Source organism: Tamandua tetradactyla, chromosome 5 (genome assembly GCF_023851605.1).
Source record: "Tamandua tetradactyla isolate mTamTet1 chromosome 5, mTamTet1.pri, whole genome shotgun sequence".
In the NCBI taxonomy this organism is placed as follows: Eukaryota; Metazoa; Chordata; class Mammalia; order Pilosa; family Myrmecophagidae; genus Tamandua; species Tamandua tetradactyla.
Window position 1 is genome coordinate 1,729,486 of NC_135331.1, and position 14,892 is coordinate 1,744,377.

A 14,892-nucleotide genomic window follows, 5' to 3' on the forward strand; every position below is an offset into this window, starting at 1 on the left:
CCACAGCCCAGCCCTGGCGGAACTATTCTGCTCTTTTTTGAAGCCCCAGGAGTTAGCCCAAACCCCCAAGAATTAGAGGTGCTCAGTGCATTTCTACTGATAGGGATGACACTGGGAAATAGCAAGAGGCCTGGTAAATACAACCAGATTAAGTGGCATTTTGAACGTTAGAGAATTTGGATTCTACGCCACTCACAAAAGAAAATCACTCAAACATTCTTATGAGGAAATGCTTTTTAACTGGAAAGCCTGGTCGTGCTAATGTGCTATGAGCACTAACCTCAAAGGTCCCCAGAGAGCTGATCTTCCACCCCAAGGGCTCACCCTAGATGGAAACTGAGCACCCACCCAATCTTCCGGCCAGTGTCTACCACCCCAGCTCCTCCTTCATTTTTCAGGTTGGAAAATATAAGTCACTTCTGACTTCTTCCCTTCCCATCCATCACCACCAGAGTTACAAATCCCTATAGATGCTCTCCTTCCGACAGCTCAGAGGTCACCAAGGCTTCCCTCGCGGCTCCCTCCCTAGCCTGGGCCCTGCCATCTCACTGCTACAAAGGACTCACACTCAACTTCCCGGTCTCCTCAGTTCAACTTTTCCTAGGTTTAACAGCAAGACCCACCTTCTGCGAAGACCTTCATGGCAGACCACTTTACTACTCAAGAAGCTACAATCTCTGATCTTCATTGCAAATCCAAACCCCTCCTGAACTTGAACCTCCTCTTCTCCACCTTCACTGAGGCCCCAGAGCAAAGCTACAGCACAACACCTCACATCACATGGGAGGTACAGTCCCAGCTCTGCAGCCACTAGCTGTTAAATGTGAACAAGCAGCTTCCCCACTTCAGGTGCCCCTACACCCACCTTCGCTGGCCCATTTTCCCTTTTTGGATGGAGATGCAGAACAGAATGCACTCCGTGAGGCTGGGATGAGGACTGAATGAATTAATACAGGTAAAAGATTCAGACTGTAGCCAGTACAACACATGTGCTCAGTAAACACTGACTTGTCAACTATTATTTATATAAATACAGTCTAAATGTGTAATATGTAACCTGAGCAGGTTTTAATTATTTACACAGTAGAAGCAATTGAAATACTTGTAAACTGTCCAGTGAAAACTAGTCAATTAAAACCCTCTAAAATGTCACCAAATGATTGTATAAGGAGGAACACTCACAAAAATAACCATCCTACCCACATATCAAAATAAAATAAGAATGAAAGAGCCATTATTTATTTCAAAATATTTCTGAAGGAAACAATACACTGCCTGGAATTCATTTCTGAGTCATCAATAAGAGGGTAACTCACAAAATAAGACTGCCCATGTATGGATAACTGTGTTTAAACTAGATAACAGGTAACATTAGGTTTACTAGAATTATCTTTGCATTTTGATAAATGGCTTTTTATTACCACAATAAAGCTAAATAAACAAACAAAAAATTCTTTTCCAATAAACTAAGCGCTAGCTCTGTGCTAAGCAGTGGGAAGAGGAGGCTGAGAGTGACCACAGGGCTAGAGGCCTTTGGGACGGCCAGCAGCAGCGGCCAGGAAGCTGTCGGAGCACCCAGTGCTCTCCACTTCCAAACCTGTGTGTCCTCCTGGCCAACACGGAAGCCACCAACACGACCTTTAGACACACCTGCCTTGCCCTGCCTCTTGTGATAACAACCTACAACGGCCAATTTTATCACAAGAAACATTTTGTCTTTGTTGCCTACTTCCACAAGAAAAGTTGAAAATGACTTGGTTTTAATCTTGCTTAAGTGCACCATATGTACAACATATGTACACTGAGACTGTAGCCAGGAGAACATAAGTAGCACATATGTTGTACTGGCTACACTCTGAATCCTTTACCTGAATTAATTCATTCAGTCCTCACCCCAGCCTCATGGGGTGCATTCTCTTCCACATCTCCATCAACAGAGGGAAAACGGGCCAGCGAAGGAGGGCACAGGGGCACCTGAAGTGGGGGAAACTGCTTGTTCAAATTTAACAGCTAGTGGCTGGAACTGACCTTAACATCCGATGTCCAGTTTTAAACTATCACATTCTAAAAAATTAAAATCATACACACATCTCACAATTTTTTTTAAGTACCTAAAACTGTTTTAAGCACACTTACCAGTGTTATCTGTTCTGCCAGTGTATCCTGAGAACTATCTTGGGACGAGGTGGCATTCTGAGCTGGGCTCTGGGGCTTGGGGGGGGCTGGCCCAGCTGCCCCCGGGGACCGGGAAGTGAGCGGAGACGACGACTTGTTCGCTGCCGAGGAGGGTCTATTCACTGGAGAGGACCGTGCAGGTGAGGGGCCAGGGCCTGCACCGCCCATGGGTGTGCTGGACGAGGCAGAGGAGGAAGGGGGCAGAGCCCGCTGGCAGGGCTGGACAGGGTCTGTGGGTGGTCTCGTCAGTGCCACAGTCTAATGGGCAGAGGAGAGACAAGAGCTCAGTCTGGTACACAGTGTCCAAGCAACAGCAGCATCGACAGAGACAGAAGAGCCCATTCCTACCTTTCCATGACAGGGTAAGTGAGCAAAACAAATCAAACCCAGAAACCACAATAACTAAAAACGTACTCAACAATCCACAAAGATAAAATAAAATAAATTGCTTTACTTCCAAAAAACGAAAACAAAAGCTCTCATTATAAACTGTGCCTTTGCATGGTCTTGCATCTCGTGTAAGCTTTTTTGTTAATTGAAAAATGCCCAATACTCATCTCACACTTTTTTCCTGAAGGGCAAATACAATTTCGTATGTTCCTTCTGTGGTGGGCTGTAAGGGCTGGGGATCCTCCTTTGGGCTCTCCTGACACTGCAGCTACTAAAACTGAAGACTATATTAAATTCTTACAGAGTTTCCATCACGGGGACAGGGAACCCAGTAACTATTCAAACTAAGAACCGTAAGAGGCAGACACAAAAGACAGTACGTTTATAACCCAGAATGAAAAGACAGTAATAAAACACTTTCTCTATCCAACCTTTCCTGGTGTGAGGATTCCTTCTCCATCTCTCGTTTTCTCCTACTCAGCAAACTATGGCAGGCCACAACTTTACTTGGAAATAAAGTTGTATCAAAATCCAACCATCAAAGTAAAAAATGTTTATTTGGTACAAAATTTATATTTTGACTAGTGCATTTCCAAATATAACTTATGTAGATAGCTTGGTTGAACACCATAAGTACATGGAACCTTGGGTAGGAAATGAGATTTTCTTGAATTGTCCAGAGTGATGCCCCGATGAATCCCAGAGTGATTTGATCAGTGAGTGGAAAAGTATTTGCAAAGTCCCCTTCAGGGAATGGTGAGAATGGGGGGAAATTCAACTTCCCCAAGTTGAATTTTTGATATTCTCACAAAGAGTGTGGACAACCAAAGGTATAGGCTGAGCCCCCAGTCTCGGGATTCGTTCATATGAAACTTAACACCACAAAGGACAGGTCAAGCCTACTTAAAATTAGGCCTAAGAGTCACCCCCAAGAGAACCTCTTTTGTTGCTCAGATGTGGCCTCTCTCTCCAGTCAACACAACAAACAAACTCACCACCCTCCTCGTCTACGTGGGACATGACTCCCAGGGGGGTGGACCTTCCTGGCAATGTGGAACAGAAATCCTAGAATGAGCTGAGATTCAGCATCAAGGGATTGAGAAAAACTCTAGAATGAGCTGAGCCTCAGCATCAAGGGATTGAGAAAACCTTCTCAACCAAAAGGGGGAAGAGTGAAACGAGACAAAGCATCAATGGCTGAGAGATTCCAAACAGAATCAAGAGGTTATCGTGGAAGTTATTCTTACACGTTAAGTAGATATCACCTTGTTATTCAAGACGTAGTGGAGAGGCTGGAGGGAACTGCCTGAAAATGTGGAGCTGTGTTCCAGTAGCCATGTTTCCTGAAGATGATTGAATAATGATATAGCTTTCACAATCTGACTGTGTGATTGTGAAAATCTTGTGTCTGATGCTCCTTTTATCCACCTTGTCAACAGCAAGTAAAACATATGGAATAAAAATAAATAATAGGGGGAACAAATGCTAAAATAAATTTAGTTTGAAATGCCAGTGATCAATGAAAGGGAGGGGTAAGGGGTATGGTATGTACAATTTTTTTTGCTGTTTCCGCTTTATTTTTCTGAATAGATGCAAATATTCCAAGAAATGATCATGATGGTGAATATGCAACAATGTGGTAATATTGTGAATTACTGATTATATACCTAGAACAGAATGATCAAAACAGGAATGTTTGTATTTGTTATGTGTTTTTTGGTATTTAAAAAAAAAAAAAAAAACCCAACCATTGGGTTTGGTTTCTAGCCCATGCATTGCTGTACATCCACCCCCACCATCCAAAAAAAAAAACAAACAAAAAATAGTCATGTCCATTCATTTATGTGCTGTCCCTGGCTGCTTTCACACTACAACAACGGAGCGGATTAGCTGCTAGAGAAACCGAACGACCTGCAGAGCCTAAAATATTTACCACTTGACCAACCCCTGCCCTGCCTACCTAAAAGAAATAGGATTTTATGGTTATAAGGAACTCCTTAAAATAATTTTCAACAACGTCCCCTGATGGTGTACTGGAATGGCTAGAGGGAAGTGCCTGAAACTGTAGCGCTGTGTTCCAATAGCCATGTTTCTTGAAGAAGACTGTATAATGATATAACTTTTACAATGTGACTGTGTGATTGTGAAAACCTTGTGTCTGATGCTCCTTTTATCTAGGGTAAGGAAAGATTTATCAAAAATACGGATAAAAAATAAACAATAAGGGGGACAAAGGATAAAATAAATTCGGTAGGTGGAAATATTAGTGGTCAATGAGTAGGAGGGGTAAGGGGTATGGTATGTATGGGTTTTTACGAGTCTTCTTTTTTATTTCTTTTTCTGGAGTGATGCAAATATTAAAAAAAATGATCATGGTAATGAATACACAACTATGTGACGATGCTGTGAGCCACTGATTGTACACCATGTATGGACTATTTGTATGTTGAGAATGTTTATATGTTAAGTTTTACCAATAAAAATATACGTATAGACTTCCGGAGAAGATGACGGCTTAGTAAGGCGCGCGGGTCTTAGTTCCTCCTCCAGAACAACTACTAAAGAACTAGGAACAGTACAAAACAGCTCCTGGAGCCACGACAGAGACCAGACACACAGCGTACCCCATTCTGGACTGGCTGGACCGGCTAATAGTCTCCGCTGCGGTGAGGTCCCCGAGAGGCGCGCGCTTCCCCGGGCCAAGGTGGCTGGCGGCCAGAGCTCCCTCCCTCCTTCCCGGGCCAGCTGGGAGTTTTGGATCGGGTTCCCCAAGCCGCGGCGACCAGTGCCCCTCCCCACACGCGGCTTCCCGGAACAGCTAGGAGCCTCGGAGCGGCGGTCCCCCAACCCGCGAGGGCCGGCGACCAGAGCCCCTTCCACACACGCGGCTTCCCGGGCCGGCTGGGAGATTTGGATCAGTTGGTTTCCCAAGACGCGGCAGCCGGTGCCCCTCCCCCACGCGCCGCTTTCCGGGCCGGATGGGAGCCTCCGAAAAGCAGTCCCCCAACCCGAGGTGGCCGGTAACCGCAGCCACTTCCAAACACGCGGCTTCCCGGGCCGGATGGGAGAATCTGAACAGCGGCTCCCCAAGCCGCGGCAGCTGGTGCCCCTCCCCGAAAGGCGACTTCCCGGAGGGAAAGGAAACAGTCTTCAACAGTAGTAGAGACTGAGCCCAATCTAACACCAATACTGGCATTAATGAACAACTTCTGACTACTAAAAATAGGCCCTCAGCTCAGGTGAAACTGATCAAGGCGGAAATCGCCGATTGGGCTAACTGAAAAAGAGGAAAGGGGGTGAAACAGAGCCTTCTGCGGCTGTTTCTACAGAGGCTTCGTTGCCTCTGGGCTCAGCACTGGGATTACATAGGTTACAACTGCCCCAAATGCAGAAACAGGCTGCTTTCAGGGCTCTCTACCACCTGAACCTTCCCCACGGGAGGGGTGAAGCACAACTCAGGTGGAATCCCTCTCTCAAGGAACTCAGATCCCAGGACGTCACAATTTGAAGCCATTAAAACCAACCTACAACCTTTCCTCTGTCTCCACCACACACCCAGCAGCGAGAGTCTTCCAAAGTTAAAGGAGCCACAACATCTTTTGCTGGTGGGACCCGCACACAGACAAGTACCACATACTGGGAAGGAAAAGAAAAACAGATTCCAGAGACTTCACAGGAAAGTCTTTCAACCTGCTGGAACCCACACTCAGGGAAATCTGATTAAATGCCCAGACGCCAGCAAAAAATAACGAATCACACCAGGAAAATTGAAGATATGGCCCAGTCAAAGGAACAAACCAATAGCTCAAATGAGATACAGGAGCTGAGACAACTAATTCTGAATATACGAACAGAAATGGAAAACCACTTCAAAAACCAAATCAATAAATTGAGGGAGGACGTGAAGAAGGTATGCGATCAACAAAAAGAAGAAATGGAAAGTCTGAAAAAACAAATCACAGAACTTATGGGATTGAAAGACACAGTAGAAGAGAAGAAAAAAACAATGGAAACCTACAATGGTAGATTTAAAGAGACAGAGGATAGAATTAGTGAACTGGAGGATGGAACATCTGAAATCCAAAAAGAAACAGAAACTATAGGGAAAAGAATGGAAAAATTTGAACAGGAGATCAGGGAACTGAATGACAATATGAAGCGCACAAATATACGTGTTGTGGGAGTGTCCCAGAAGGAGAAGAGAAGGTAAAAGGAGGAGAAAAACTAATGGAAGAAATTATCACTGAAAATTTCCCAGCTATTATGAAAGACCTAAAATTACAGATCCAAGAACTGCAGTGCACCCCAAAGAGAATAGACCCAAATAGGCGTTCTCCAAGACACTTACTAGTTAGAATGTCAGAGGTCAAAGAGAAAGAGAGGATCTTGAAAGCAGCAAGAGAAAAACAATCCATCACATACAAGGGAAACCCAATAAGACTATGTGTAGATTTCTCAGCAGAAACCATGGAAGCTAGAAGACAGTGGGATGATATATTTAAATTACTAAAAGAGAAAAACTGCCAACCAAGACTTTTATATCCAGCAAAATTGTCCTTCAAAAATGAGGTAGAAATTAAAACATCTTCAGACAAAAAGTCACTGAGAGAATTTGTGACCAAGGGACCAGCTCTGCAAGAAATACTAAAGGGAGCACTAGAGTCAGATACGAAAAGACAGAAGAGAGAGGTATGGAGAAGAGTGTAGAAAGAAGGAAAATCAGATATGATATATATAATACAAAAGGCAAAATGGCAGAGGAAAATATTATCCAAACAGTAATAACACTAAATGTTAATGGACTGAATTCCCCAATCAAAAGACATAGACTGGCAGAATGGATTAAAAAACAGGATCCTTCTATATGCTGTCTACAGGAAACACATCTTAGACCCAAAGATAAACATAGGTTGAAAGTGAAAGGTTGGGAAAAGATATTTCATGCAAATAACAACCAGAAAAGAGCAGGAGTAGCTATACTAATATCCAACAAATTAGACTTCAAATGTAAAACAGTTAAAAGAGACAAAGAAGGACTCTATCTACTAATAAAAGGAACAATTAAACAAGAAGACATAACAATCATAAATATTTATGCACCGAACCGGAATGCCCCAAAATACGTGAGGAATACACTGCAAACACTGAAAAGGGAAATAGACACATATACCATAATAGTTGGAGACTTCAACTCACCAATCTCATCAATGGACAGAACATCTAGACAGAGGATCAATAAAGAAATAGAGAATCTGAATATTACTATAAATGAGCTAGACTTAACAGACATTTATAGGACATTACATCCCACAACAGCAGGATACACCTTTTTCTCAAGTGCTCATGGATCATTCTCAAAGATAGACCATATTCTGGGTCACAAAGCAAGTCTTAACAAATTTAAAAAGATTGAAATCATACACAACACTTTCTCGGATCATAAAGGAATGAAGTTGGAAATCAATAATAGGCGGAGTGCCAGAAAATTCACAAATATGTGGAGGCTCAACAACACACTCTTAAATAACGAGTGGGTCAAGGAAGAAATTACAAGAGAAATTAGTAAATACCTCGAGGCGAATGAAAATGAAAACACAACATATCAAAACCTATGGGACGCAGCAAAGGCAGTGCTAAGAGGGAAATTTATTGCCCTAAATGCCTATATCAGAAAAGAAGAAAAGGCAAAAATTCAGGAATTAACTGTCCACTTGGAAGAACTGGAGAAAGAACAGCAAACTAACCCCAAAGCAAGCAAAAGGAAAGAAATAACAAAGATTAGAGCAGAAATAAATGAAATTGAAAACATGAAAAGAATACAGAAAATCAATAAGACCAGAAGTTGGTTCTATGAGAAAATCAATAAGATTGATGGGCCCAGAGCAAGATTGACAAAAAGAAGAAGAGAGAGGATGCAAATAAATAAGATCAGAAATGGAAGAGGAGACATAACCACTGACCTCACAGAAATAAAGGAGGTAATAACAGCATACTATGAGCAACTTTACGCTAATAAATACAACAATTTAGATGAAATGGACGGGTTCCTGGAAAGACATGAACAACCAACTTTGACTCAAGAAGAAATAGATGACCTCAACAAACCAATCACAAGTAAAGAAATTGAATCTGTCATTCAAAAGCTTCATAAAAAGAAAAGTCCAGGGCCAGACGGCTTCACATGTGAATTCTACCAAACATTCCAGAAAGAATTAGTACCAACTCTCCTCAAACTCTTCAAAAAAATTGAAGTGGAGGGAAAGCTACCTAATTCATTCGATGAAGCCAACATCACCCTCATACCAAAACCAGGCAAAGATATTACAAAAAAAGAAAACTACAGACCAATCTCCCTAATGAATATAGATGCAAAAATCCTCAACAAAATTCTAGCAAATCGTATCCAACAACACATTAAAAGAATTATACATCATGACCAAGTAGGATTCATCCCAGGTATGCAAGGATGGTTCAACATAAGAAAATCAATTAATGTAATACACCATATCAACAGATCAAAGCAGAAAAATCACATGATCATCTCAATTGATGCAGAGAAGGCATCTGAGAAGATTGAACATCCTTTCCTGTTGAAAACACTTCAAAAGATAGGAATACAAGGGAACTTCCTTAAAATAATAGAGGGAATATATGAAAAACCCACAGCTAATATCATCCTCAATGGGGAAAAATTGAAAAGTTTCCCCCTAAGATCAGGAACAAGACAAGGATGTCCATTATCAGCACTATTATTCAACATCGTGTTGGAGGTTCTAGCCAGAGCAATTAGACAAGAAAAAGAAATACAAGGCATCAAAATTGGAAAGGAAGAAGTAAAACTATCACTGTTTGCAGACGATATGATACTATACGTCGAAAACCCGGAAAAATCCACAACAAAACTACTAGAGCTAATAAATGAGTACAGCAAAGTAGCAGGTTACAAGATCAACATTCAAAAATTTGTAGCATTTCTATACACCAGCAATGAACAAGCTGTGGGGAAAATCAAGAAACGAATTTCATTTACAATTGCAACTAAAAGAATAAAATACCTACGAATAAATTTAACTAAAGAGACAAAAAACTTATACAAAGAAAACTACAAAAAACTGTTAAAAGAAATCACAGAAGACCTAAATAGATGGAAGGGCATACCGTGTTCATGGATTGGAAGACTAAATATAGTTAAGATGTCAATCCTACCTAAATTGATTTACAGATTCAATGCAATACCAATCAAAATCCCAACAACTTTTTTTTCAGAAATAGAAAAACCAATAAGCAAATTTATCTGGAAGGGCAGGGTGCCCCGAATTGCTAAAAGTATCTTGAGGAAAAAAAACGAAGCTGGAGGTCTCGAGATGCCGGACTTTAAGGCATATTACGAAGCCACAGTGGTCAAAACAGCATGATATTGGCATAAAGATAGATATATCGACCAATGGAATCGAATAGAGTGCTCAGATATAGACCCTCTCATCTATGGACATTTGATCTTTGATAAGGCAGTCAAGCCAACTCACCTGGGACAGAACAGTCTCTTCAATAAATGGTGCCTAGAGAACTGGATATCCATATGCAAAAGAATGAAAGAGGACCCGTATCTCACACCCTACCAAAAGTTAACTCAAAATGGATCAAAGATCTAAACATTAGGTCTAAGACCATAAAACAGTTAGAGGAAAATGTAGGGAGATATCTAATGAAACTTACAATTGGAGGCGGTTTTATGGACCTTAAACCTAAAGCAAGAGCACTGAAGAAATAAATAAATAAATGGGAACTCCTCAAAATTAAACACTTTTGTGCATCAAAGAACTTCATCAACAAAGTAGAAAGACAGCCTACACAATGGGAGACAATATTTGGAAATGACCTATCAGATAAAGGTCTAGTATCCAGAATTTATAAAGAGATTGTTCAACTCAACAACAAAAAGACAGCCAACCCAATTACAAAATGGGAAAAAGACTTGAACAGACACCTATCAGAAGAGGAAATACAAATGGCCAAAAGGCACATGAAGAGATGCTCAATGTCCCTGGCCATTAAAGAAATGCAAATCAAAACCACAATGAGATATCATCTCACACCCACCAGAATGGCCATTATCAACAAAACAGAAAATGACAAGTGCTGGAGAGGATGCGGAGAAAGAGGCACACTTATCCACTGTTGGTGGGAATGTCAAATGGTGCAACCACTGTGAAGGCAGTTTGGCGGTTCCTCAAAAAGCTGAATATAGAATTGCCATACGACCCAGCAATACCATTGCTAGGTATCTACTCAGAGGACTTAAGGGCAAAGACACAAATGGACATTTGCACACCAATGTTTATAGCAGCATTATTTACAATTGCAAAGAGATGGAAACAGCCAAAATGTCCATCAACAGACGAGTGGCTAAACAAACTGTGGTATATACATACGATGGAACATTTTGCAGCTTTAAGGCAGAATAAACTTATGAAGCATGTAATAACATGGATGGACCTAGAGAACATTATGCTGAGTGAGACTAGCCAAAAACTAAAGGACAAATACTGTATGGTCCCACTGATGTGAACCAACATTAGAGAATAAACTTGGTTATGTCATTGGTAACAGAGACCATCAGGAGTTAGAAACAGGGTAAGATAATGGGTAATTGGAGCTGAAGGGATACAGACTGTGCAACAGGACTAGATACAAAAACTCAAAAATGGACAGCACAATGCTACCTAATTATAATGTAATTATGTTAAAACACTGAACGGAAGCTGCATCTGAGCTATAGTTTTTTTTGTTTGTTTGTGTGTTCTTTTATATATATGTTTTGTATTTTTCATTTTTATTTTTTTCTCTATATTATCATTTTATTTCTTTTTCTGTTGTCTTGCTATTTCTTTTTCTAAATCGATGCAAATGTACTAAGAAATGATGATCATACATCTATGTGATATTAAGAAGTACTGATTGCCTATGTAGAATGGAATGATTTCTAAATATTGTGTTAATCTTTTTTTTAATTAATAAAAAAAAATGCCAGCAGAAATATTTTGAAAAAATATATATATGTATATATATAAAGAAGCACTGGGTCACCTGAAACTGTTAAACAAACAAAAAACCAAAACACAAACAAACAGACAAACAAAAAAACAGCTTCCCCCGGGAGTAATACAGGCAGGTAAACTAGTAACAGAAATATGACAGCGCTGCTTTCCATCAGTACATGGCTCAATGAGAGAGGGTGTTCAAAACAGAGATTCATTTCCACAAACTAAAGAGAGGCTGCCCTCAAACTGCTCAGATGCCCTAGAGAAAAGTGCTCTCCTTCTCAAAGTAGGCAACTATAAGGCTGTGAACCTGGCTTCCACTCTCAGTCCACCCCTACTAGCCACATGACCCCACCAAGTTTTCTCCCTGTCTGGTTTGGGTGCTTCTCATCGTGAAATAGGGATGATGATTCTGCCTCACAGGATCACTGCAAGAATAAACAAGTCACGCTTATGAAGGTCTCCTCACACAGACTGACACCTTGCAGGTGACAAATACACAGCAGCTACCATGGATTGTCTCTATTATTCCATTACTATATACTTCATCAAACTTTGCCATAAATTTCAAATACTCATAAAGAACATGAACTCAAAGCTCATCTGGAAAATATACTTTTTTTTTCAGCACCCTGCAGTAATGACATTCCTGTGTTCTTCCTCATGCAAAAACATTTTTTTAATTTGTACCTTTAGTCACTATCATTATACACTCTAGGCATGCCTAGATTATACCACCTTAGTCTTTATCGTCTATCTTTCTTTCTGATTTCATTTGTGCCCCCAGCCCTTCTCCCTCTATCATTCTTACATGCAGCTTCATTCAGTGTTTTAACATAACTGTATTACAGTTAGGTAGTATCGTGCTATCCATTTCTGAGTTTTTATATTCAGTCCCGTTGCACAATCTGTATCCCTTCAGCTTCAATTTACCCAGTATCTTATTCTATTTCTATCTCCTGATGGTCTCTGTTACCAAGGAAATTCTCCAAGTTTATTCACTAATGTCAGTTCATATCAGTGAGACCATACAGTATTTGTCCTTTTGTTTCTGGCTAATCTCACTCAGCATAATATCCTCAAGGTCCATCCATGTTGTTACATACCTCATCACTTTATTCTGTCTTACGGCTGCATAATACTCCATTGTATGCATATACCACAGTTTGTTTAGCCACTCGCCTGTTGATGGACATTTTGGCTGTTTTCATCTTTTTGCAATTATAAATATTGCTGCTATAAACACTGGTGTGCAAATGTCTGATTGTGTCTTTGCCCTCACGTCCTCTGAGTAGACACCTAGCAATAGTATTGCCAGGTCATATGGCAGTTCTATATTTAGCTTTTTGAGGAACTGCCAAACTGCCTTCCACAGCGGTTATACCATTTGACATTCCCACCAACAGTGAATAAGTGTGCCTCTTTCTCCACATCCTCTCCAGCTCTTGCCATTTTCTGTTTTATTGATAACGGCCATTCTGGTGGGTGTGAGATGATATCTCATTGTGGTTTTGATTTGCATTTCTCTAATGGCCAGGGACGTTGAGCATCTCTTCATGCACCTTTTGGTCATTTGTATTTCCTCTTCTGAGAAGTGTCTGTTCAAGTGTTTTTCCCATTTTGTAATTGGGTTGTCTGTCTTTTTGTTGTTGAGTTGAACAATCTCTTTATAAATTCTGGATTTCAGAATTCATAAATTCTCATATATCATTTCCATACACTGTTTCCCATTGCATAGGCTGTCGTTTTACTTTCGTGCAGAAGTTCTCTGAAGTGTAAAAGTGTTTAATTTTGAGGAGTTTCCATTTATTTCTTTCTTTCTTCAGTGCTCATGTTTGGGTGTAAGGTCTAGGAAATCACCTCTAGAATAAGATTTATGAGATATTTCCCTACATTTTCTTCTAACATTTTATGGTCTTAGATCTAATGTTTAGGTCTTTGATCCATTTTGAGTTAATTTTTGTATAGGGTGTGAGATATGGGCCCTCTTAATGAGGGAGAGAGCAAGAGGAAGGGGAGATTGTCTTAAGTGGGCTTTACCACACCCAGAAATGAATCAAGTTATTAAGAACAAAGATGGGTCATATAGTTCTTTGAAAAACCCTACCCACCATCCCCCTCAGTGCTCCATAAACAGCTCATGCTTGTGCTTTAACATTTTACTACCCTTGAGGGTTTGAAAACAGTTCAATGTAGTAATGTAAAAACCACATCTGGGTGAAATCAATTAGAGAGGGCATTTTAAATACTTGAAATGTATATAAGACAAAATCCACAGGGGGTGGTGGGGAGACATTTTAAATACCTAACATGTCCATCAAGCCTGATAACACTCACATTTGTAGAGTCTGTGGTATCCCTCCCCCAGAAAAGTGCCCCTTGGAGGGAAGAGGTAGAAAGGTTAGGAAGGAGCCGATTAAATGCTCAACACCTGTACTCTAAGCAAACCACCCAGTTTCTCAGTGGGAGCCCCTGCATGAGTAAAATGGGTCAGAGTCTCTTCCTCTGAGCACTAACACATGGTGCCCTTCATGGGCTCTGTGGCTAAGTGGGTGGATGCTCCCTACACTATAGACAGTAGTAGGGAGTACATACAGAGCCAAACAAAAGTATGTTGCAACTACTTAACTAATTTTTCTAAAGTGGGAAAGAAATTTTAACAGAAAATTTACAAATTATTGTAATATATAACATCTTTTCAATAAACAGATGGCAATTCATCTCAGCAAGACAGTTTTCTTTGTTCTCCTTTCTAACTAGCAAAACGGACACATATCTGTAGAGTACCTGTGGCTGGGATGAAAGCTGAGAGACCTGCATCTGGGCCTTCCCGGGCACTGGAGCCTGGAGAGCGGTCTGTGCAGGCAGTGGAAGAGGAGGAGGGAGCTGACTGGGTAGGGGGACAGGGACATTTGGTTGTTGAGTCTTCACTGGAATTTGGAGCTGTGTCTGAGTCTCTACCATTTGTGGCTGCTGTGGAAATTGCAGTGCAGACGGGAGGGGTGCAGTGGGGACGCTGGTGGGGGGCAGCCTCCCGGGGAGCTGTGGCGGAGGTGTGTGCAAGCTGGCAGCATTCTGTACAGGAGGCCCTGTGGAAGAGTCATACTGATGCTGACTTGGCTTCTGCCCAGTGAGTTGAACGGCCTGAGGGGTGGGAGGCATTCCTCCTGCAAAATAAAAATAAAAAAACCAACAACACTGACTTTGGAGTTTGGAAGCACTCTACCAACTAAGAAAGAAACACATTTTTAAATCCCAATGCTTTGTCACAGACCCATCACTTAAG

At 41.1% G+C, this 14,892-nt stretch overlaps 1 protein-coding gene across 1 annotated transcript in view; it reads right to left on the reverse strand.

Annotated features, from left to right (window-relative positions):
* Positions 1-14,892, reverse strand: part of EP400 (E1A binding protein p400) — a 194,152-nt gene that overhangs the window by 139,166 nt on the left and 40,094 nt on the right. The window contains 2 exon segments of the mRNA XM_077159524.1: positions 2,137-2,433; positions 14,394-14,773. Of these exon segments, the coding sequence (XP_077015639.1) occupies positions 2,137-2,433; positions 14,394-14,773 (677 nt within the window).